At 35.0% G+C, this 25,522-nt stretch overlaps 1 protein-coding gene across 5 annotated transcripts in view; it reads left to right on the top strand.

The window, feature by feature from the left end:
- Positions 1–25,522, top strand: part of mRNA-cap (RNA guanylyltransferase and 5'-phosphatase mRNA capping enzyme) — a 450,753-nt gene that overhangs the window by 128,934 nt on the left and 296,297 nt on the right. For 4 of the 5 annotated variants that reach the window (XM_090411577.1, XM_090411573.1, XM_090411575.1 and 1 more), the window contains 2 exons: positions 6,254–6,342; positions 17,096–17,171. In XM_090411577.1, coding sequence (XP_090267703.1) covers positions 6,254–6,342; positions 17,096–17,171 — 165 coding nt within the window. The remainder of the gene's footprint in view (positions 1–6,253; positions 6,343–17,095; positions 17,172–25,522) is intronic. The other variant, XM_090411578.1, reaches the window with a different exon arrangement.

Raw genomic sequence — 25,522 nt, 5'->3', positions numbered from 1 at the left:
CTTAGTTTCAACTCTGTGCATTTTCTATATGTATTTTCATGGGCATTACTTCTTGGAATTGGCTGGTACCATTCCTCTACTTTCTTCTAACCATAGAAGAACTACAGCAGCCACTGGCCAGCATTCATACACTGTCCAGCTTCGAGAACACAAAACTAACTTCTCATCAGCTTCCTTCATTCCATCCAAGTACAATCTCCCACTCTTTAAGAAACATATCAACAGGCTACATTTCTCCTTAATCACTTGCCCACATATGTCACTGTGGTGTTATAGGTCTTGTGACTTTTCATGTGCAGGGGATCAACATAAAAAAACTCCAGTTTCATATTTGAACTGGTCATGTCTTAAGGCTTCTGGACCCCATCAGCCTGTCAGTTGACTTGTATGCATATACACTAATGCCAGAAGATTAGGAATAAAGGTAAGGAGTTCTTCGCATTTTTAGATATAGTAGCACCAAAAATTATTTGCATTAGTTGGAAACCTGACTGATAGAGGAGGATATCATTATGGGAATAGAACATGATTGGTTCATTGTTGTCATGGAGGACAAACAAATATAAAAAGGTGGAAGTTTTGGTAATGATAGAAGACACATCCAAATAGAGAAGTCTCCAATGTTAGGAATACAGGCTGTTTGATTTGAAATAGAGGTTAACAAAATGAAATATGCAGCAGCCTGCTGCTATATACCAGGATCATCTGAAGAAGACTTTGAACTGCATGTGAAGATGTTGGAAGTTTTTTCCCACTTGGTTAGACTATAATAAATTTAGTTTAATCCAAGTGTAAGCAAAAAAAAAAAAAAAAAAATTCCAACATCTTTCTCTAATCCAGAGTAATTTAATAATAAGATGAGACACCTTTTGGCAACTCTTATAGGTAAATATGACACTTCTCCATTACTTCCACCATAGTATCACCACCTCTTGATCTGGCTCCCACTGATGAGACCTCAATAAAGTTCGAAACTGGTCTGGGTAGTGGCTCTTCCCTTAATGCATAGCATTATACATGTCCGCAAGGAGATGTGCTTTGCATTATGGGAGATACTAAAACAGTGATGAGAGCTTAGTCCACCTTTATCATGAGTTGCCTCAGTCCTGAAGATACTTCAGGCGCAAACTTTGTTGCGAGCGGAAAGACTAAGATCTTGACATAGCTTTCTAGCAACTGTTGAACCACCCAAATACCCTCCAGAAACAGGGCTTCGACAATGGTATACACAGTACCCTGAGAGTAACTGCTATTCCAATAGCTGAACATCTTCCACTTGGTGCCCACTTGGTCTGGAACAGATGGAAAAGTCGGCCTGGTTGATTGAGTGGTTAGCGTATCTGCTCTCCAGCCAAAAGGCTGCAGGTTCGAATCCCGCTGTGGGCATGGATGTTTGTGATTGTCTGTGAAAATACTAGTGGTGGTTGGCAGTAGATGGCGGTGGTGTAGATGATGAAGGTAGTTGTGGTTGGTGGAGTGGTGGAGATGGAGAGTTTTAGTGTAGATGCCCTCCCTCGATGAGTCTTTGAACTCCCTGGCGGTGTTACATAATAAAGAAAAGAAAAAGAATTCATGGAATTTATAGAATTATTCAGGGATAAAAACAACATGTGATGGGAAAGGACTCGCACTACAGGAACATTGAATCCATTAATAGTAACTGAGAATGTGTCTGTAAATGAACTAAACATTATACCTTTACTTCATGAATGTGATGATGATGCAGTTAGTTTCAGGAGGTGAGAGTGCATGTAATTGGTTCCTAACAACATGTGGAATTATAAGACAGGTGATTATAATATACTTGAGAAGGCAGCTTGAAGCAGTGCTTTTGACATGAGGAACTGCATACCAGAGGGATGAGCGGTGCATGGGAAGTAGTCAAAGGATATTTGAAGGAATTAATATCTGATTGCATTTCCAGAGTTAATAGAATAAATTGCATGGAAGTTAAATAACTTTAAAGCAAGAATTAAATGAAAAAAAGAATGTTGTGGATCTGATATTACTAAGAGTGATGACAAACTTTAGAAGCAGTATGAAGAGGGCAAGGAGAGTGATGGCTATTGTGGAGGAAGGCAGATGAGATTAGGAAAAGATTTAGCTAAAAAGACCAAGGAGAGAGAGAGAGAGAGAGAGAGAATGTTATTGCTTTATAGTAAGGTAAAAGGAAGAATATCTTTAATGAATGCAGATGCTAATTAAGTGACAATTCCATTAGAAATGGTTTAGTTGTAAAGTATGCACTTCAGCAAGGCATATATATTTGCTTACACTTAGATCAAGGTATAATCCTAGATCCAAGTGTAAGCAAACAATATTTGTGCATTGAAGTACCTTCTTGCTGCTGATACCAATTCCTTCATAATCACATGGTGATCAGCATTCATTATTGAAAATTATGGAAACACTTAATGTGTTATAGTAAGACTTCAGTTTAATATAAACCAAAATAATCACTTTTTCCCTCACCAGAGGTCAGGCCAGTAGTTTTAACAGTTGACCAAATTACTGTGACCTTAGTATCATGTAGATTGCAATGTAGCTTGTTTCTTTGTATATGTGTGTATACTCCCGATGATGACCTTGATATGAAGTCGAAACGTCAAGTGATTATTTTGGTTAATATTAAACTGAAGTCTTACTATAACATGGTAGTTGTATCCATAATTTTTAATGAATGCTGATCACCATGAAGGAAAGGATTCTCATAATCCATGGAGATGTTACTTACAAGCATTGCAATTATTATGTAAAGATACGTGTTTAATTTTTCATCAGTCGGCTGGCTTTTTTGAAGAGTTGGGGAGACAGCAATCTTATTCCTAATTGCATCAAGCTGAAAGAGAAATTTACTTCCATCAAAGCACTTCGAATTAGTGCCCGTACAAAGAAAGTCCTCAAAACCTAGCAATGACTCGGAATCAATCTGATATTTTGAATATGCTTGAAAGGATCACTGATAATTCAGCTAAATATATTCTGGAAAGTAATAAAGAAAAACATGGCTAAATTTCATATATTAAAACAACGGTGCAATTTTGAATGGCCTTCATATAGATATAACGAATCAGGATATCTCTTCCCTGGCATGTCACTCTAGCAGCAAACCATGAACAAGGGAGATGAGCGACCAACCACATGGAAGTAATGGCCATGTGATCAACCTATCTAACCACATCCTAAATAAGTGAACTTTCACTACTTAATAATGACATAAACTTTGCAGTAGCACCTAGAACTGTTAATAAACTGGATGTTATATACCAACTAGTCATTAAATTTCTTCCAAATAATATAGCTGAGAGAATTTATTTTAGAAACCAGCAATGTTTTGAATAAAATGAAAGCTATATATAGCAATCTCACCAAAATAGAACTAGCAGCCATGAAGTTATTAAAAGAATATACTTATAACAAAATTTGACAAAGGTAATGCCATGGTCATCCTAAATAGATCTGCTCACATTAATCAAATGAATCAATTAGTCTCTAATTGCAGTACTTATCAACTTGTGAACCTATCAGGATTAAGAAGAAAACTGTTAAATTACTTAATTCTATCACTTCTTGGCCATTGGATACTGTTAAAAAAAAAAAAAGCTGTTACCCTATTATGCCCACTCTCCCAGAATATATGGGGTTCCCAGAGTACACAAACATAATATTCCACTTCAGCTGATAGTTGAAGGTATAGACAGCTCTAACTATTACCTAGCCAAAAAATTTGCATCAAGAAGTTGGTAGGTCATTGCCACTCCTATATAAAGAACACACAACACTTCATAAACAAAATACAAACGTAATGCTCAACAAAGATGAAATTGATTTATTAGTCAGTTTGACATTTCTGTCCTTTTCACAAATCTCCCAATCAGTGACACAATTCTTCTCTTACTGAACAAATTTCTGCATGATATTACGGCCCTCTTTGCCTATATACTTCATTTCATTTACTTCGTGTGGCGAAATAATTTTTATCAAAAAGATACAGCCATTGGGTCACCACTATCTCCTACCCCCTACTTGCTAACTTTTATATGGAAGCTTTTGAGCAATGTGCTCTAGATTCCTTTACTTTAAAACCTAGAGTTTGGCTTGATATGTTGACAGTGTTTTCGTTATCTGGCCACACGGCCATCAAACATTAAACACCTTCGTCAGCCACCTGAACAAATGACATGAGCATACAATTTACTATTAAATTGAAAATCAGAACTCTCTTCCTTTCCTGTATACACTGATCACACTTCTTCCTTCAGGCAGTCCATCCTTTACTGTCTACTGCAAGCCTACACATAGTAGCCAATATATAAATGCTAACTCTTATCACCACCTTCACAAAAAGTTGAAGTCGTTAACACCCGCAAAACGAGTTATAACAATTTGCTCTAATGAACAAACTCTTTAACAAGAATTACAAAGTATTAGCAATACATTTATAAATAATGTCTATAGCAAAAATACCATCAATGAAGTTTTTCATAAAGCTTCATCAAGAAATGCATATAATATAGATTACAGTAAAACCATAGCTATCCCACACATTAAAGGATTATCAGATAAAATAAATAGAATTCTACACATTACAATCTCAATGCTATTTTTAAACTACTATAAAATTAAAAACATATTCAACACCTCTGATGATCCTCTTTTTCCCCCTCCCCCTTAGCTCACCCTGGTATATACGTATCCATTGCCCCTGTAACTTATCTTATATTGGTGAAACTCGATGCACATTTCCTATCCGTTTAAAAAAAAAAAAAAAAAAAAAAAAAAACATTACATTTAATAATTTTGATAAAACAGGCCTCTCAGATCATGCTCTTAACACCCTACACCAAGTGCCGTTCCTTTCATCATGCAAAAACCTTTTCCACCAGAGGTCAGACCAGTAGTTTTAACAGTTGACCAAATTACTGTGACTTTAGCATACTATGTGAATCGTAATGTAGCTTGTTTCTTTGTATATATGTGTATACTCCAGATGATGACTTTCATGTGAAGGTCAAAACATCAAGTGATTATTTTGGCTTTTATTAAACTGAAGTCTTTCTATTACATGGCAATTGTTTCCATAATTTTTAATAATGAATGCTGATAACCATGGTAACTGGTTGTGGAATTACATATAAGGACAGATTGAGGGAATCAAAATCAGCTAATGCCTTTTTATTCCTATATAGGGAGTAGGCGAGGCCATTTTAGCCCTATCTAACTTTTTTGGAGACTGAGTGGGCCATTCAATCTCCACTGGTACCCAATAAGAGATAGCTGGTCCAAGGCTATCATTAATTAAGTGGCATGCAGTGAAGAGAGAGGGCTCTACAAGTGCAGCCATCTCATGGTCCCTAACACAATATATTTAATGTCTGAAATAATGTGGGTTCTCCAGTCGATTTTTCTTGAGTTTACGGGAGGAAAAACCCGACTTTCTGGGAGAAAAATCCCTCTTGCCCGTACCAGAGATTGACTAACTCAGGAACTGGTCGAAAAAAGACTTAGAAAAATTTCTTCTAGTTGCTGACTAAATTTGAAAGCAAGTCTTCCTTCGTGCGGTCAAGCGCTGTGGTGAGCAAATGCCACATCCACTGAGCTACACAGGCTAATCTTGAAAAGGTTTGAAGAATGGATGGAAGGAGATATGATAGAAACATATAAGTTGTTAATAGGGTCGTACAGCATAAATACAAGTGTGAATTTGCAGCTTATGGATGGTGGAAATGGTACTTGAGGTGATCCTTGGTTCTTCTCATGGCACATGGTTTGTGTTTGTGTGTGGTAGACTACCATTAGATGTTATGGCTATATCTTAGGTTAATGGATCAAAGAGAGAGATGACAGTTAAATATAAGTGACTGAAATGACCCTCTCTCTTGAGTCCTTTGCATCCCTGGAGGAACATACATAACAATAATAATATCTAATCTCTACCCCCCACTTTGAAAAACTTTTTTTTTAACTTTTCCATTACTTGTTATTTGCAGTCTTTATTATCTGAACCAGCAAACTACTATCTAACATTAGAAAATCTCAAAAAGCAATTATTCTTGATGATCATTGTTCCTAGTTTTACCCGTTATCCAAATACTGATTCCTCCTCATCCCATGTAAACATCTACTTATTTCAACCCTTACTAGAAGTGAGGGAATTGTATGTAATGTAACTGTAAATTTAAAGTATAGGAAATCATTATCAATTAATATAATGATAAGTCATAAAAACATCCTTCTTCTTTCTGTCTTTCAGCTATGGAGAGTGTCCCTCATCAGCACAAACTCAGACTTTCATAACATTATGTCAGAACTTCATAGCCAAAAATCCTCTTGAAGTGATAGGTGTGTATATTTAGTATCATTTAGTTCATAACTTTAATGTACAGCATGAGTTACAATGTGTGATTTCCAGAGGTTTTTTTTTTTATAAAGAAACATTTAGCAGCAAGGAAATGCAACATGCCTAGTTTGAAATAGGAACTCAGAATTTTAATGTACGCAAGTACAAAAATTAGTTCCCAGCAGTTACTGCTCTGCTGATTCAATACAGAGAAAGATCGTGGGTGGACTAGATCTTGCTTTTCTCTCTCTCTCTCTCTGCATTTGTAAGGAATATGAAAAGAATCTTTCATCCGTAACATATTCCATTTGTAATTGCTGTCACAAATTAGTAAACAGTTCTCCATTGCCAGGCAATGGAGTTATAGCCTCTGTTAATGGCTACCTCTGGTTGATGCTGTGAAGATTGGAAGAATGGAATCTATAACCTTGCCTATACCCGCAATGGATTTAACTCTGATTTTTTCTTTGGGATTATATGAAGGGCACCAAATGTACTGTCCTTGCCATAAAACTTGGAGATAATCCTTAAGAATTGCATACCTATGGTTATTGATTTCTAGATTTTTTTTTTCCAGGAAAAGCAATACCATTTAGCCAAGTGCTGAGCATTATACGAGCTTTCATAAACATAGTTAAAATGCTGGTTGAGTTGTCAGTTTGAATATTTTTCATATTTTTGTGCTTAATATTTTTTCTCAATAAATGTTTATAATTGCTCACCTCATTTTGATTCACTCTATATATTTAATGTTATAATCTGGTGCAGGTGTTGTTTAAATTTGTGTTTGCAGAATAAGAAATTGATTTGTCCTCCTGAGAAAGGACTGCATTTTTTTGTTTTTGTACTAGGAGATTTGGTAGCCAGTGCAGAAATGCAGAGATCTAAAAATAAGTCAGATGAACAGAATATAAATTAATAGATCATGTTTATTTTGATTTTAGCAAGGCTAGTCACTCCGTGGTTTATTTTTATCTTTGGCTACTGCAATGAAAATGTGGATACCATTTGAAAACTTTTTACTTTGCAGTCGATTCTTTTTGTTGGTAGTATCTCATTTCAAGGAACTAGTACAAATCTGGAATGAAGGTCATCTTTGTATATCTCTTTTCTGAATATCCATTAAATTGTCTGCACGATGAAATATGGAACTTTTTTTTTTCAGCACTTCAGGCCTTTAATTATGAGGGTAGCAGTCACCACCTTCCTTATTAAAGGCCTGAAGTGTGAAAACTGTTTTCTCTAGGACCTGAAAGCCTTCAAATGGTAGAGCAAAAATTGCCTATCATGTAAAATCTTTCACAAGCATCCATGCATCTGTGGCCTGTTGGTTGGAAAGAAGGGTATGCTTCCACTGAATCAGGTCAAGACATTTTGTAAGGTCTTCTATACGAATTTGTGCATTTTACCAGATGAGTCTTTTTCTTTGTCCCTCTATGTTCATTTTTTCCTAAGTGTAGTACACATAATCCCTTGGGATACATGAAAAAGGGTTGTGCGGCACTCTTTAAAAATTTTGATTGTCTTTTATATTTTTATTGCCGTGTTGTCACAGATAAGTGCACATCTATTCTATCATTAATTTTTTTCAATAACTAAAAAATATAAATGAAGTTTAAAAAAAAAAGTCTTGTCATGTATCAACTGGCCTCTGTTAAGGGCTACTCTGGTTGACGACAGGCATGATCATGTTTCAGGAATGTGGTTTGAACTACATGGTTGGAATTCTCAGCTAAATTTTGGAATATTTGTATCTTAAATTGTAACTGTCCACAATGATTGCTTCGCCTTACTATAAATCTGTCTATACATACATAATCATGTTTGTGTCACAAGTTGTCTTCTTGATATGGAGCTCCATCTATCGTTAAAAATAATGATTGGAAATAAAGTTTGGAGAGAAAGCAGTTTGAACTGACTTCTTTCCAAGAGAAACAATTGCATTCACTTTTTTCTTTTTATTATTGAAAATTTATATTTCATATTTGTTTCTGTTGTATATATACTGGTATATATACATTTTTAGTTAAATGGATTCATATAACTAAAAATGTATTTATTAATTAAAAAAATTACAAGTTTGTAATTTATTATGCCACAAATGTTAAAAAATAAATATCTTTAATTATTCATATTTGATTTAAATATTATAATACCTTTTCCCAAATTACCTTTGCCCGAGAAGTGGTATGCTAGCATTTTGGTCCTCGTGTTCTGTCATAAGAAAATGAATTCAATTTTTTTTAGCAATCACATCCAAGCATTTCCTTCTGTATATATTATCTTCCCCTCCCCCCCCACCCCAACAACAATAATGTACTATATGTTGCAAAACCTATAATATATTCTGTGTTGAGCAGGGTTAGAAAAAATCTCTGCATTAATTATTGGTAAGAACAGTTACAAGAGAATAGAGGAAGATCAAGTTGAGGAAGAGAAAGCAGTTTGGAGTTGAAGCTATGACTATAAGTGGATGTTAGGCATTATGCTACTTGTGTGCACTCCTCACAGAAACAGAGGGTCTGTGGGAAAAGATTAATTAGCTGGTCTTTCCTGATACCAACACATCACATTCGTCAAAAAAACTTGGTGTCAATTTCTGCTGAAGTCATTACCTTTCATGTTCAGCTACTAACTACGTATAAATCCCAAATCTGCCAATATCAAAATAGTTCAAGGTTGGCAGATTTGGTATTTATACAGAGTTAGTAGCTGAACATGAAAGGTAATGACTACTGCAAAAAATGACACCAAGTTTTTTTTTTTTTTTTTTTTTTGAAGAATGTGATGTGTTTGTATCAAGAAAGCTCACAGGTTAATTCAGCTCAAGGAGATAGAGAGGGAATAGTATCTTGTGAGCTTGATATCAAAACTTAAGTGGAAGTGAACTTAGATTTTGTAAAAAAAAAAAAAAAAAAAAAAAAAAAAAAAAAAAAAAAAAAAAAAATCCATGTATGCATGTTTTGGTATTGTTACTAGGTTATCCTTGCCTCATTGAAGAATTTTATATAGATGAATGTTAAAGGCACTGTTTTGAAGAAGATGGGAAAATAATGTGGAGCACTGAAGTTGAATGTAATATAATAAGATTAACATGTTTTTCCACAAGCAGGGACAAATTATTTTGTGCTGTACGTGACATCAGGGTTGGCATGCCACAAATGTCAACCCGGATGATTTTGAAATCGAAATTATCAGAAATCGAAACTATGTAGATGGGGGGGGGGGTCTGTTTCAGTACATATTAGAAACCAATGATTAAGGGAGATTCTTTATTTGAACTTACTAATAATATACAGTATTTGTATATATTGGTAGTCCAGTACTGGAATGAAAATGACTCTATAGTGAAAAATATTTCCCTTTCCCCTCTGAACATACTGTGCTGACCCAATCAATGTTCTTCCTCCATGGACATATGGCACAGCTACAAGCCAAGCAAGTGCAGTAGTTTTATTATAACAATAAATATGATGTAATTGCATGAATTGGTTTATTTTATTTTAATTTTTACAATGGCCATCTCATTGTAAGTATGACAGGTTATAAGTTGAAGACTGACTTTACAAACCTCTGAAAGTTTCCACCTTCTAGACACAGATCAAGGACTGCTATGATCCTTTCTCCTTCCCAGGTGTCTATAATATCTGCGGTCAGATCATAAAAAAATACATCTCTATGGGCAATCTAAAAGTGGACTATCCTAACACACCTTGGATGAAGACCATTTCATCGGGGTGAAGGAAAGCCAGGCTATTTTAAATCCCAGTTTAAATTAAAAAGAGACTGTTCTTGTAAGTTGCATGAGTTCTACAAAATTTGGTTAACTGCAATAGGGCTGATGGTATGATCCTGCATAGATTTTGACATACTGTCCTATTCTCCCATCTGCATTAATAACAGAAGATTACCACAAAGAGCAGCTCCACACTCATGCTCCTTGCTTTCAAGGCTTTCATTCCATGTTTGTTGATCGTGTATTGTTAAAAATGCCTCTGATAATGCTTTCTTCAGCTGGTGAAATATCAGCTTGTAAATAATGAATTTTAGTAATTATTTATTTGCATTCCAGTCTTAGTCCAGAAACTTTTATATGAATCACTGCAACAACTACAAAAATTTAAATATGAAAATACTACTTCTTCAGGATTATTTTTAATACCATATTGTTTGTGAATACTTTATTTAAAATTACTTTGTTTTAAATCAGCTCTGTACATGATCTTTTACATGATCCTTAATGGAGCAGTCATTAACAAAAATAAATTTTTAAGGATTAATACAGTTTGAATTACAGCAACCAAGATTAAGGATTTTGCACCAGCCAGAGGCTTTACCTCAGTCTATGTTACTAGCACGTGTAAGAGTATACTTTATGACATGGGGGGGGGGGGGGGAATAACGTTAAAAAAGCAATAAATAAAAATATTACACTGTCATCACTGCTTGTTTTATTTAGCAATTTTTTAAAGTAATTACTCCATACTTGAAGGATATCTATTTCTCCCATTTTCATGTCACCTTTATCATCTCTAATTCCTTTTACAATACTCTTTCTTCCATTTATGAACTTCTTCAGCAACCTCCAGAATATCTTGCTGCCTTCTTGATGTTTATTATCTATGTTCTTACCAAAGTTTTCCCATGCCTGTTGTTTAGCTAGTTTTACACAGTGTTTAACTTTCTTACGTTTGTCTCTGTATTCTCTTAGAGCAAGCTGATTTATTTTCCAGGAACTTTTAATATCCTTTCTTCTTTTCTTTCACAGTCTCTTTAATTTCCTGTGTCCACCATTGAATTCTGATTTTTCTATCCTTACACACAATCTCACCGCATGCTTCTCTGGCTGATCAATCAGTGAAACCCTAAAGAAAACACAGATTGAAATCAGTGTTTTCTTCAGGGCTTGCCACTAAATCTCCAAGGTTGGGTTCCTGTTCTGATACTCTTTCATTGTTACTTGAATTATATTTGTGTATTTTAGTCTATAGTTTGCATCTGAGAGCTGCTGAACTTTTATATGCTTTAAAACTTTCTTACATGTTCTTCTTTTCAATATGAAATTCAATTTTATCCTGCTCAAGACTAAATGGTGATCACTTCCAATTTCAAATCCTCTGAACACTCTGGTGTCCTGCACCAGGATCACTCTCAACAATAACATAGTCAATGAGACTTTTCTTATTCCTTGCCTCTTTTCTCCATGTGAATTTGTGCACATTTTTATGTTGGAACGTTGTGTTTGTAATAACCAGTCCATGTCCTGAGTAGAAAACCAACAGGTATTTGCCATTATTATTAGTTTTGCTCTTTTCTCCAAATTTTCCCAAAATATTTTCCTATGTCTGACAATGATTTCCTACTCTGCTATTTAGAACTCCAACAAGGACTAACTTTTCCTTTTTCATTGTCTGTTGCTTTCTCTAAAGCCTCAAAAACTTCCTCCATAGGAATTCTACCTTAGTAGAACATTTAGTGGGACAAATAAGTCTCATTGTCCAGTTCCCCATTCTGATATTTATCCACATCCCTACTTGAGACTGCTTGCCATTCAAGAAGATTAGCCTCATATTTAGTGTTGATTACTATGGCTACTCCTTATTTTCCTTGATAAGTCACAGGTTCTTATCTTGCCATGGGCATGGATGCTTGTAAAGGCCTGCTTTGTATAGCTCCTTGAGTTTATCTTTAAAAAAAAAAGGTGAAAGGAAGGAAAGTAGCTGTACTATTCAGTGTTAATCATAAAGATAAATTCTTCAATCTCCCAACTGTACTACAGAAGTGTTATTGTAGCAATGGGCAGGTGATATAGAAAATACTACCTCATCCTAACGAATGTCAATTCGATCTTCTAAGTGTGGCCTGTTTTCACATAAGAGAGGCACTGACAAATCCAGTGAGTACTCCTGCTGTAAAGAGATGCCTTCAGAGGAAATATACAATGGCACATAAGCCTTTGTTTTTTCAAGGCATGAAGTAGCTAATGAAACATTTGATTTGCAGAGTAGGCATTTCAATTTCTATCCCCCCCCCTTCATGGAATGTAAATGATACCCATCCTGAATATTATGGTTGATATATTGTGGCGATCTAACACCACCTCCATTCAAGATATAGAACTAAAATGGTGCTGTAGGCAACTAACAAAGAGCATACAGAATAAAACCTGATGGTAGGAATCTTCCAGGTTATGGTATGTAACTACTATATATTCTGCTGATCATGCCTATAGCAGGGTCTAACAGAGAGAATTAGCAAAGCAGGCATAGTGCTCAACTAATTCAAATTTCTCTTTTATTCCATATAAATTTACTCATTTGACTTTCTTTCCACTATGCCTGCTTTGCTAATTCTCTTGTCTATTTCCATATTTAGTTTGCCATCTTCAGATAAAAATTGTGCCTAAATAAGTGAAATGTTTTGTTTTTATGGATTCTCAATTCATGATTCAGTTGATGATTTAAACGTTCTTGTCTCTTTGTGTAGACTTTGTCCTTTTATTGCTGATGTTCATACAAAACTTAAAGGTTTTATTCAGTTTAGTTAGGGAATCCCACAGACTTGTATTGGATTTATTTAACCTTATCTGTATAATGTCCATCCTTGTCTTGCACCTGATTTAACATCAAACCATCTTTGTGTATTTCAATTCTAGCTGCTGACTTACAACTCTGATATATACTAGGTATTGTTTGATATAATGGCCTGTTTACACCCCATAATTGTAGTGTTTTGAACAGCCTTTCTCTTGACACCTTGTCATATGCCCTTTCCAGCCCTGCAAAAGCTTAAATCTGAATCCTTGTTATATTCCTGATTTCTCAACTATTTGTCTTAAAGTGAATATCTAATCCTGACATCTATTTGGCCTTATTCCAGTTTGTTCTTCTCTAACTGTGCCTTCCACAATTTTTCTTATTCTCATAAATATGCTTGATAAATCTCACTGGAATACTCAGTAGGAATTTCCTCTGTAATTTTCACATTCAGTTTTATTTCTTTGTTTTTCACAAATATGTATTAAGAGAGTTCTACTCTGTCAGCTTGAATTTGATCCTGTGACCAGGCTATTGGAATTGTGCACTGTGGTGAGTGTAAAACTTTTACGCCTCCATATTTGAGCATTTCTGGTCAGCTCTCATCTATTCCAGATGCCTTTCCACATTTCAGGTTTTTTTTTATAACTTTTCTACCATTGTTTTGTCACATACCAGTAATCTTTCAAAGTCATTTTTACAGACATTTAGAATACTTTAATTTTCAGTTTCCATGTCATCTTTGTCACCTCTGATACATTTTACAGTACTCTGTCCTCCGTTTCTAAATAGTACATATATTCCCACTAAGAAAAGAATACAAATGACACATTAAATTTCTTAATTATAGTCTCCTGAACCTTCTGTAACTTTCTGATATTTGTCTTCTATGTCTAACCTGTTCTTTCTTTCAAGATTACACATTGTCAGCATTCATTTTGTAGAATTATGGATGAAGCATTCATCCAGAATACATTCCAGTGTTAGAGCAATTATTTTACTTAAAACTTAGGTAATCATATTTTCAGAAATTGAGATTCACCAATTTGCTCTGATGAGCAGGCTCTGAAAAAGAAGTCGAAAGCAAACCGATTGTAATCTTTCACAAGAATGCTCCAAAAATAACAATAACCCATTCCTTACATTAGGGGAATATCTGAGAAAATAGAATACTGCAAAAATTCAGCATTAAGGCTACATTTAAGCCATCCACAAAATTAAAAGGTCTCCTTCTTTCCCTGCCTCACCCAGGAATATACCAGATCCCATCCACTTTTAATGTATCCTACATAGAGAAAACAGGATTTGCATTCCTACTAAGAAAACAATACAGTTGACATTAAATTCCTTAATTATTGAAAATCAGGCTTTCTGGTCATTCACTTCAAAAATGTTGTAGAATTGATCGAAAACTCACTCTGTTCTTACATTGTGCCAAAGAACGAAAATAAAATTCAAAGAAAACTGTGAAATGCTAATCCATCATCCCAATCTCTACAAGAATGATGACTTAACAGTTCCAAGAGTCTGAAAGTCTCATCTGCAGTTCATATAGCATCTATCAATAGAGCAACAGAACAGAATGGCAGAACTCCAAAAACTACCAAACATAAAAAACAGGCGAAATACAGATCAGTTCATAACCAGTGGTGGATGGACAGTAAGCAGAACTTAAAAATTGGAGGACTGTAGAGAATTAAACTAACCAGCAGTTGCTGTTGCTTAATTTTTTCTCTTTCTCTTTCCTTTATCAGAGGTCAGGCTAGGGCGAGTGATTGACCAGAGCAGTTATGTTGTATCTTACTAAAAAGGGTTCTCTGATATAGCTTGATTTTTTGTGTGTGTTCGTGATAATGACCTTGATATAAAGATCAAAGTGTCGAGTGTTATTTAACTTCATTTTAAGTGAAGTAATTTTTATATGGCTTCCAAACCCATGAAAAGTTTCTTTGTAAAAATGTAGCACATTTGTACTGTGGGTGGGCTAAGGATTTTTTTTTCTCCCCTATTTTATTGATTTTATGTATTTTTTCGAATTTATTTTTTACATAGTCTGGAAATCCTGCTCTAGAGATTAAACTTGAAACTTTTTTTTCCCTGCTTCTTCAGGCCTCCAGTAAGCAAGACAGTGGTCTCTCATCAGGTGACAAAATTCATTTCCTACCTGAAGACAATCAACAAGCATCCATACCCACAGTGAGATTTGAACCTGAAGTCTGTTAGTTGGACAGCGGGTATGCCAGCCATTCAGTTGACCAGGCTGGCAGTTGCTCTAAAGTCTTCCCATGGCTTTTTAGCTACTTTTATACACACTGCTTGGCTTTATTATATTTTTCTTATTTTTCAGAGTGCATGCCGATTTACTTCCTAGGAACTTTTGGTACGCTTTTTTCTTTTCCGTGACTGCTTGTTTAACTTTCTGGATCTACCATGGAGTTCTAATTTTTCCATTTTTATGTACAATTTCACCACATGCTTTCATAGCTAAATCAATAAATGCTTCTTCACACTTTGCCAGTGGGTCTCCAAAGTTTGGTTCTTGTCTTCAAATTCTTTCACTTTTTCTTAAATAATATTTGTATATTTGAATCTATAGTTCACCTCTGCAAGCAGACACACTTTGATTCTTCGTAAAACTTTTTTACCCAATTTTCTCTTCAGTATGTTATTCATTTTTTTTATCCTGATTGAAACTAAGTAATAATTACTACCACAGCACATTGGAGGTTTAATGGAATATTTTCAACCACTAGGAAAGGATTAAAAATTAATTTTAATGCTTCCAGTATTTTGTCTCCGTCACTGAGACATCTTCAGGGATTACAAATAACTCTTGAAATACACACACACACACAAAGATAACACAAAACTAAATGAAACAGGTGGTGAAGTTTTATGCATCTGTATTTAATTTCAGTTGATTTCTGAGCGCTGCTGCAGATTCTAGAAACAATCTTTATTTTTTAAATTTACAACGGTGGAGCATAGTGGTTTTCTTCCAGGAGATCATATGGATAGCATCCAATACATGGTCTGGAAGGCCAGATTGACCATAGTCATGATTGCAGACATACGATTTGTGTTCTTCTAAATAGATGGTCGTTGATTTACCTGTCTGTCTGAAGTAAGCCAACTTGCAGGAACAGTGTACTTTATATACTCAAGGCACTATCACAGCTTCTTTATCCCTTAGAAACTGGGGAGACCAAATCTATGCATAGTAGTTCAAGTGTGGTTGTATGAAAGGCCTTGTAAAGAGCCAAAATCACTTCCATATTTTTACATGTTAATGTTCATTTCAGTTATCCTCTAGAGTTGTATTTGCAATTTTTACTATGTGACCCTTGAACTTCAACATGCTATCCACCATAACTTCAAGATGTTTAGCATCATCATCAGCTACTTCAAGCATAATCTCACCAATATAATATGCCATTGGATATCTCATCATCCCAAAATGCATAATTTTACATTTACTAACATTGAATTGAAAGTCATTATCATTTGTCCACACTTGCAGGCTATTCAAATCATCTTGTAAATTCTGTATGTCATTGGCATCTCTAATTGCCCTGCTATCTTTGCATCATCAGCAAACAGTTGAAAATCTTCTTTCAGGTCCTTCTCAGTACCATTAATGTACAGATTATACAACAATATTTGAAAGATTAATCTGTGAGGTGTGCCACTAAGCTCCTTAAATCTGACAGATTCAACTCATCCCTAATGGGATGAGTTGAATGACTGATACTCATCTATCAGTCATCCAGTTATCGATGCCAGTAGTTTATATTCTAATTCCATATTCTCAAGTTTATGCAGCAACCTTTTGTGTGGTATCTTATCAGATGCCTTAGCAAAGTTCAAGAGTATCATCGTATATCCATTCCCGTTATCTAACTCATCTGTAACATTATTATAAAATATGAGATAATTGCTCAGACATGACCTCCTTTTTGTAAACCCATGCTATTCCTTGTAAAATATATCTTGTTTGGTTACCTATTTCTGTATATAAGTTCTTACTAACTTTTTTAAAATCTTCACAATCCCTCCAGAGTTGCTGATAGCTTAATAGTTAAATACATCACCATTGCACCATCTTGCAATTGGAATATCATACATTCTTTCCATTCCTATGGAATCCTTTCTAAGCTAAGACTCAAATTATATATATTTTATTAAATTTATTTATTAATTTTGTTCATTTTTTATGTAGGTGTGCACTGTACCCATGGTTTTAATAGAACAGGTTTCCTGATAGTGGCTTATCTTGTAGAAAATTTGAATTGGAGGTATGTTTCATAAATTTATATATTATCATTTTTTTTTCTTTTTTGTGCTCTTTAAGTATTACATTAACCTAATCTGTGTTTTGTTATGAATTGAAGTTTTTTTTTTTTTTTTTTTCTTTGCAAGTGTTTTAGTTTGTTTTGTATATTGTTTTACTGGTTTAGTTGGCTAAGTGATTTAATCTGTGTCCTCCATTTTCAGGATAAAATGAAATGATGAAATTCATTTGCTGATTAACTTCTAATTGTCAGTTTATATGCCAAAGCTATTAGGAAGTAATCAATTACTGCATTTTGTCATGAAACTTCAGCAGTAAATTATAATATCACATTAACATTTGACTTTTCTGAAAGGCATATTCTAAAAATACCAGTTTCTTAAAACTAATATTTAAACTACAGTAGAAGGCAAATAGCTAGATAGAACCAGAGTCAAATGAATGCTGATTTCATGGGAAAAAAATTATTTGGTTTTAATTAATTTTTATTTGATAAATTTTAATCGATTCATTTCATGTTTAAATCATCTTAAAAATTAAATTTTAATTCTCCTTAATTCTTAATTCTTTAACTCTTCTCTACCTTATAGATATGGTATGGCAATAAAAAGCCAAAGACAATGAAAATAGGCAGAATCGTTGAAAATGTCAACTGTGTTGTGAATGGAGAACCTGTGGAACAAGTAAAACATTTCAGCTACTTAGGCATGGCATGATTTTTAGTGAAGATGGTAAATTAAATATAGAAATAGACAACAGAATCAGAAAAGCTGGTATGGTGGGAAGTCAATTGAATAAATTCATATGGAATAAGAGAGAAATTAGTCAGAATTAGTCACTAAATTAGCTATATACAAGACAGTGTTCAAACCAGTTTTAACTTATGGATCTGAGAGCTCAGTCAGAAGTAAAACACTTGACCAAAGACTGGAGACCGCAGATATGAGAGTTTTGAGAAGGATTATAAGCATGAACAGATGGCATCAATGGCAATATCATATTAAAAACGAGGATATTAGGAAAGAACTTGACATTGTCAGCATCCAGGAATGCGTTAGCAGGGCTAATCTCAGGTGGTATGGTCACTTAAACAGAATGGGCGAGGAAAAATTAGCAAAACAAGTGTTCTCTGCCAGTTTGGCAGGAAAACGACCCAGAGGAAGACCAAGATATAATTGGATTGATATGGTACAAAAGTGCCTTAGATGATAGAAATATAAGATTTGATAATGTTGGAGTCTTGACAAGTAACAGACTGATTTGGAGGAAAATTGTAGATTGGAAGTTAGTAATGATGTAAATTTTTCATGTAGTACTATCATGTCGTGTACACCCCTTGAGGATACATGGCAGGAATTTGATGATGATCATCTTAAAAATTAAATTTTAATTCTTCTTAATTGTTAATTCTTTAACTCTTCTCTACCTTACTGTAAATTGTCTGCACGGTGTGGCTATGTGCTTCGCAACCATATGCCTGGGAAAGGAGTGTCTTGGGTTCGATTTCCGTCGCCGATGTGAGGAGCTTACAGATCTTTCTTAGGCATAGCCAAGTTAGCCGGTCTTGGGCATGGACAGCAGGATTTTTCTCTCCTGCAAGCAGGCAAACCAGCCCCATGAACACACGCAGCTGCAGACATAGGACACACCGGGAGGCATAGGACTTTCCACTCTATTCTCGGGATGGGTACGGCTTAGAAGGGCTAAAGATAACTCTGTAACAGGCCATTAGGCCTAATACCTGCAGGGAAGAAGAAGAAGAAAAATTAAATTGAAGCTGTATAATTTTGTATTTTGAAGAAACTGAGTTAATTGATTATCTTATCCTTTTATTAGCAATAGACAACCTTTCTGGTCCATGGGCCAGATTTTATGCACGTGTGTCAAACTACAGGGCAATTCTTTAAGTTTTTATAGAATTGCCCTCTAGTTTGGCATATTAAGATATAAAAATATTTAAATAAAAAGGCATGTAACTATTATTCACAGAAATGCACAAAATACACACAATTTTTAAAATTTGAGAGGGTTTTAAAATATTCACATGATTGTGTTTGTGAACATGCGATTATATGGGATGTGTCATGCATGTGCTGCACAGATGGTCATGGATTATCTGTGTGCAACTTGTGCTATCAGGCTTCTCTACCTTACAGTAATTCGTTTAAGGATATTTAAATTTTTGATTTAAAACAGTTCTGTTGTAATGATTTTTAATGTGCATATGGTTTTACATAAATACTCTTTTCTGCTTTTTTTATTTAAACAAAAATTAAAATAATGGAATTTCTCTTTAAAATCTCTTTATGGACCAGTCAGAATGAGATTCCATGTTACCATCTAACTTTGGAACCTTTAGGTTGCCCATGGTTACTGTATATGGAAGGAAATATTCCTCTTTAGATTTTTCCCGTCATCTTATTAATTAAGTCAGCCATTTTTATTTGGTAGATCCACGCAATTTTTAAAATTTGAGAAGGTTTTAAAATTAATCACGTCTTATTTCCAGATTGTCTAATTTCTGATTTTTTAGTGTTATTAGAATGCTCAAGGTGTGTATTTTTTCACTTTCTTATTTACATTTTCAGACATACTTTTTCAACATGGCTGCAGCCTGCTATAGGTTTCCTGAGTGCTGTTTTTCTCCATTTGGTATTCTATCTTGCAGGCTCTGTCTGCAACCACAAGTGTTGGTTTTTTTTATGCATTTCTTGACATATAATGGAATATCTATGTTAAAAATTGCTTTGATTGAAACTTTCAATGAAAAAAATTGTTCCAACTTTGCAAAAAATTAAACAGTCGACTTCATCATCATCATTGTCAATTTCCTGATGTGTGCCCTCAAGGGGTGTTTGGGCTACTGTGACAGCACTACAAATTTAAGTTTTCATTATTACTAATTTCCTATCAACAATTTCCTTCAAATTAGTGTATTACTTGTCAGCACTTCAGTATTGTCGTATCTATCATATCGTTCTTCTAAGGCACTTCTGCCTGAATCAATCTACCTATACCTCAGTTTTCCTCTGGATCTTTTCCCTGCCATCTTAGCTCAAATACTTGTTTTGCTAACATTTCTTGTCCCATTTTGTTTATTTGACCATACCTCTTTAGATTAGCCCTGCTCACATATTTTTGAATGAAAACAATGTCAAGTTCCTTTGTATTGTCTTCATTTTTAATATGATTCTGCCATCTGTTCACTCTAATTTTTCTCAGAACTGTCATATCTATGTTCTCTAATCTATGGTCAAGTGTTTTATTTCTATCTCAACTCTCAGATCCATAACTTAAAACTAGTCTGAACACTTTCTTGTACATAGTTGGTTTGATGTTTTAGCTAATTTTTCTCTTATTCCATATATATTTCTTCAGCTGGCTTCCTGCCATACCAGCTTTCTGTTTTCAAATTTAATTTGCCATCTTTAATGAAAACTGTGCCTAAATAGCTGGAATATTTTACTTGTTTATAGGTTCTCAATTGAGAATGCAGCTAAAGTTTTTCTCTGTTTCCTATCTATTTTCATAGTTTGGTCTGATTTTCATGCCAAATTTGTTATAGCTATTGAGTTTAGTCAAAAATCATGGAGATTTCCACTGAATGTGTTTAGGAGTACATTGTCTTCTTAAAGCAAAAAGCTAAGTTTGGTATCTCTGATTCTAATATCACATTTAATGCCTTTTTTTTTTTATAATGCAATCCATGTAGATCATCATTACTATTATTAACACCAGACTGCCATGGAGTCAAAAGACTCATTGTGGGAGGCAAACACTGTTACACAAAGCTCATCAAAATCTGCCTTAAACTCATTCACCACAATGTCAGGCAATGCATTCCACTCATCAGTTACTTTACATGCAAAGAGCCTGCTCCTCATGTCCCTCCTCACACCCCTCTTTGTTCTAACTTTTCTGCCATTCTTTAAAAAATTTCTTCCATATTAACCTGGTAACAACCCTTTATCAACTTAAATGTCTCAATCATATTCCCTCTCTTTCTTCCTCCTATTCACAAGGTTTTGCAAACTGCATTCCCTCAATCTCTTATCATGTCCCACATCCCAAAGACCAGTTTACTACCTTAGTCGGTCTTCTCTGAACGCTTTCCAACATATTCTCATCACCATGAAAACCAAGGGACCAAATATGTGCACAATAATCCATACGAGATCTGATTAAGACCTTATGCAGTGGAATCAGGACCTCTTTATTTCTACAAGTTAAGGTCTGCATCATTGCCATAATCTGATGTGATGTTTTCATCACATCAGATTATGGCAATGATGTGGTGAAATGATGCAATGTGACCTCTGAACATCAGATCCTTGTCCACTACAACTACTAGATCTCTTATCTCCTCAACTTCTTCCAAAGTTTCCCCATCAGTTGCACACTTTGCAAAATTGAGCTGACAGCTCCATATTGTTGCCTACTCATACAATCTATTCATATCCTCCTGTAAGGCCACAACATCTGCTTAATTCGTTATCACTCTCCCCAGTTTTGCATCATCTGCAACCAGCTGTATATCACCAGTTAAGCCTATCCCAATATCATTAATATACAAATTAAAAAACATTGGTCCCAAAATCAAGACCCCCCCCCCCCCATGGCACATCACTAGTGATATTTCTCTTGCAAGATAGTGTTTGTCTTCCCACATATACAAATTGCTGTTACCTATCTGATAGCCAATCACTTCTGTCATCCAATCTGATCTGCTTCAAAATATTTACTGACCAACTTGTGGTGTCACAATCTATCAAAAGCCTCTGCAAAATCTAAGTATACTACTGTATATGCATCTCCTGTGTTCAATACATTCATCATGTTATAGTATATAAGTAAGTTAGTGAAACACGACCCTTTAACAAACCAGTGCTAATAAGCACAAAAAATACACTGTTATCAACCCACTTTTGTATCCTATCTCTCACCAACCTCTCCATTACCCTACAACTCCAGATGTACAGATCAGCCTATAATTTGTTGCCTTGGCCACCTTTGTGAAGTTGAACAAAAATGATAAATAAGAGTGGAGACAATGTGCATTCTTGTCTTGCACCTGATTTTACATCAAATGCCTCCCTGTATTTCCTTTCATTCTAACTGCTGAATTACAGCTTAAATATGGATTATGTATTGCTCTTTTAATGCTCCATTTACTCCTTATACTTTCAGTGTTTTGAAAAGCTTTTCTCTGAGCACCTCATCATATGCCTTTTTCATATCTAGATAAATAGATATCTTGTTATAAATTTTCATGAATACAAGTGTTGATTGAAGGCCTGAACCCAGTTTGTTCTTCAAGTTTTTTCCACAGTTTTTCTCAGCTTCTTTTCAATTATGCTTGCATAAATCTTACCAGGAACACTTGTGGAGAAATTCCTCTGTAGTTTTCACATTCAGCTTTATTCTGTTAAAAATGGGAACTATGAGAACTCTACTCCAATCATCTGGAATTCAACATTCTTACCAGACCCTCTGAATTATGCAGCATAGCCACTCTCAATACCTTTAACCTCCATATTTGAGCTTTTCTGGTCAGATGTCATCTACTTCAGCCACCTTTCAACATTTTAAGTGTTTGTCTTTTTCTATTTCAAAGTTTGATACACACACACACACACACACACACACACACACACACACACACACACACACACACACACACACACACACACACACACACACACGTGCGTATTTGTATTCCTCTTGAAAATGTTCTACTATTACTACTTCTGCCATAGCTTGTTTCGTTTAATCTTTCAAAGTAATTACTCCAGACATCTAGAATATACTTATCTTCAGTTAACTTTTCAACTTTATCATCTTTGATTCTTTTAAAAGTATTCTTTCCTTTTTTTTAAGTCTCCAGAACATTTTGTCACCTTCCTGATATTTACATTCTACAGGGTGACCTATAAGTCATGAAGGGGTTAAACATTTAATAGTCCGTGCGGTTCGTCCGAGTGTCCTAGGTTCGATTCCCGTCGGTGACATGAGGAGCTGAAGGATCTTCCTCAGCCATAGCCAAGTTAGCCAGTCTTGGGCGTGGACAGCAGGGTTTTTTCCCCAGTTTATTCTGGGGTTTTTCATCCCGCAAAGCAGGCAAAACTGGCCTTGAGAACTCAACACTACAGGCCATAGGATACACCGGGGCATAAGGCTTGACCACCTTATCCTGTAAACGGAGTGAGGTCCGATGATCAATGAACCCTCGACACCGCAAGGTAAAAGAGGGTATAAGGAAGATGATGATGATGATTATTTATTAATTCTTTTTATATATATGTATTTTATGTTCTTTATCATCTTTGATTCTTTTAAAAGTATTCTTTCCTTTTTTTTTAAGTCTCCAGAACATTTTGTCACCTTCCTGATATTTACCTTCTACAGGGTGGCCTATAAGTCATGAAGGGGGTTAAACATTTAATAACTTTTTTATTTATTAATTATTTTTATATATATTTTTTTTTCTACATGTGTATTTAATCTACATGGATTTTCTACAGTCCTGTTTATAGTTGTTCTTGGTGAGGAAGGTCAAATATCTACCTTCCATATGTTTGGGATTTTTAAACGATCATTGTTGTTCAGATTGGGTGGTTGCTGATAATCTCACAGGCTTCCTTGAATTTCTGTTCATACCATGTTCTAGTGTGATGTAGACAGCTGGTGGTTTTCCAGTCAATTCTGTGTAAGGTATTCAGGGCATGATCAGAAAGGCCAGCTTCACCATAATTATTATATTTAATGTGTCGTTTAAGTTCTTTTTGTCTAATAGGAATAGTGCGTCCTGTTTCTCCTATGTATGGTATGTTACAAGTACAATAAATCTTGTATACTCCAGGGTGAGCTAGTGGAGGGAGTGGGTCTTTGGATGATTTGAGTAAGCTTTTTAATTTTGCAGGAGGTTTAAAGGTGGCTTTGCGATTGTACTTTTGTAGAACTCTGTTTATTTTGTCTGATATTCCTTTAATGTAGGGAATGGTTATAGTTTTACTGTAGTCTGGTTTGTCTTTGTTTTTTATTGTGGCTTTGTAGAGAATTTTGTTTATAGTGTTTTGGCTGTATCTGTTTTTTTTGTAAGTTATTACTGATAATTTTAAATTCGTCTTTCAGTGCCTGTTCACTGGAACAAATCATCTGAGCTCTGTTTTTTAGCGTGTTGATGACACCTAGTTTTTGTATTGGGTGGTGGTAGGAGTTTATGTGTATATATTGTCCTGTATGTGTTGGTTTTCGGTAAACAGTCAAGGAAAGATTGCCCGAGGGAAGACGTGTGACAAGTGTATCTAGAAACGGAAGTGTGTTGTGTTTTTCAATTTCCATTGTGAACTGTATGCGTTTGTGTTATTTGTTTAGGTGGCTAAGGAATGTGTCTAATGTCTGGTGGCCATGGGACCAGATCGCAAAAACATCGTCAACGTATCTAAGCCAGATTTTGGGTTTTTAGAGGAGAGGAAAATCTAGGGCAAGTTGCTCAAAATGTTCCATGTAAAAGTTAGCAATGGGGGGGGGGATAATGGCCAGCCCATGGCTGTGCCTTCTTTTTGTAAGTAGAAGGTGTTTTGCCATACAAAATAACCCGACCCTAATACATGCGCAAAAAGTGGCGTGATATCTGGAGGGAATTTGTTCTGTAGGAGAAGGATTGTGTCATTGATTGGGACATTCATAAAGAGGGCAGAGACGTCAAAATTGACTAATAAGTAATGTCTTTGATGATGTTTATGAAGTGTTGTGTGTTTTTGATATAGGAAGGGGAATGACCTACCAACTCCTTGAGTGTTGCCACTAATTTTTTGGCTAAGTGATACGTCGGGCTATCAATTCCTTCAACGATAGGTCTTAGCGGGGTGGTTTTTTTGTGAATTTTTGGTAGCCCTTAAATTCTAGTGGGGCGCATGTAATGAGGGAACAGTTTTTTGACTGTATCTTTGGCCATGTAGTAATTGATTTAAGTAGTTTTTCTGTTTTGTTTTTTGTTCTGTTAGTTGGGTTGTAGTTAACTAATTTGTATGCGTTATTGTCAAAGACCAGCAGATTCATTTTTTCTATATAAGTGGTACGGTTTAAAATGACAGTGACATTTCCTTTATCGGCTCTGGTTATTACTATGTTCGGATTTGTTTTAAGTGATTTTATCACTGTTAATTCGTGTTATGTTGCTTGTTATTGTTTTGTTATGGTTTAAAATGTTCGCAGTTTCTCAATGTATTTTGTCTGCTATGTTATTAGGTATGAATCTTAGGCCTCTTTCCATATTACAAATAACTTCAAGTTTGTCTATCGTTTTCGGTGCTATAACAAAATTTAAACCTTTGTTAAGTATAGAGATTTCGT

This window comes from Typopeltis vanoorti, chromosome 21, assembly GCF_054136105.1.
Source record: "Typopeltis vanoorti isolate ZY-2024b chromosome 21, IOZ_Tvanoo_1.0, whole genome shotgun sequence".
NCBI lineage: Eukaryota > Metazoa > Arthropoda > Arachnida > Uropygi > Thelyphonidae > Typopeltis > Typopeltis vanoorti.
Note: the sequence above shows the minus strand (reverse complement) of the source record. Positions and strands in the feature narration are given on the sequence as shown.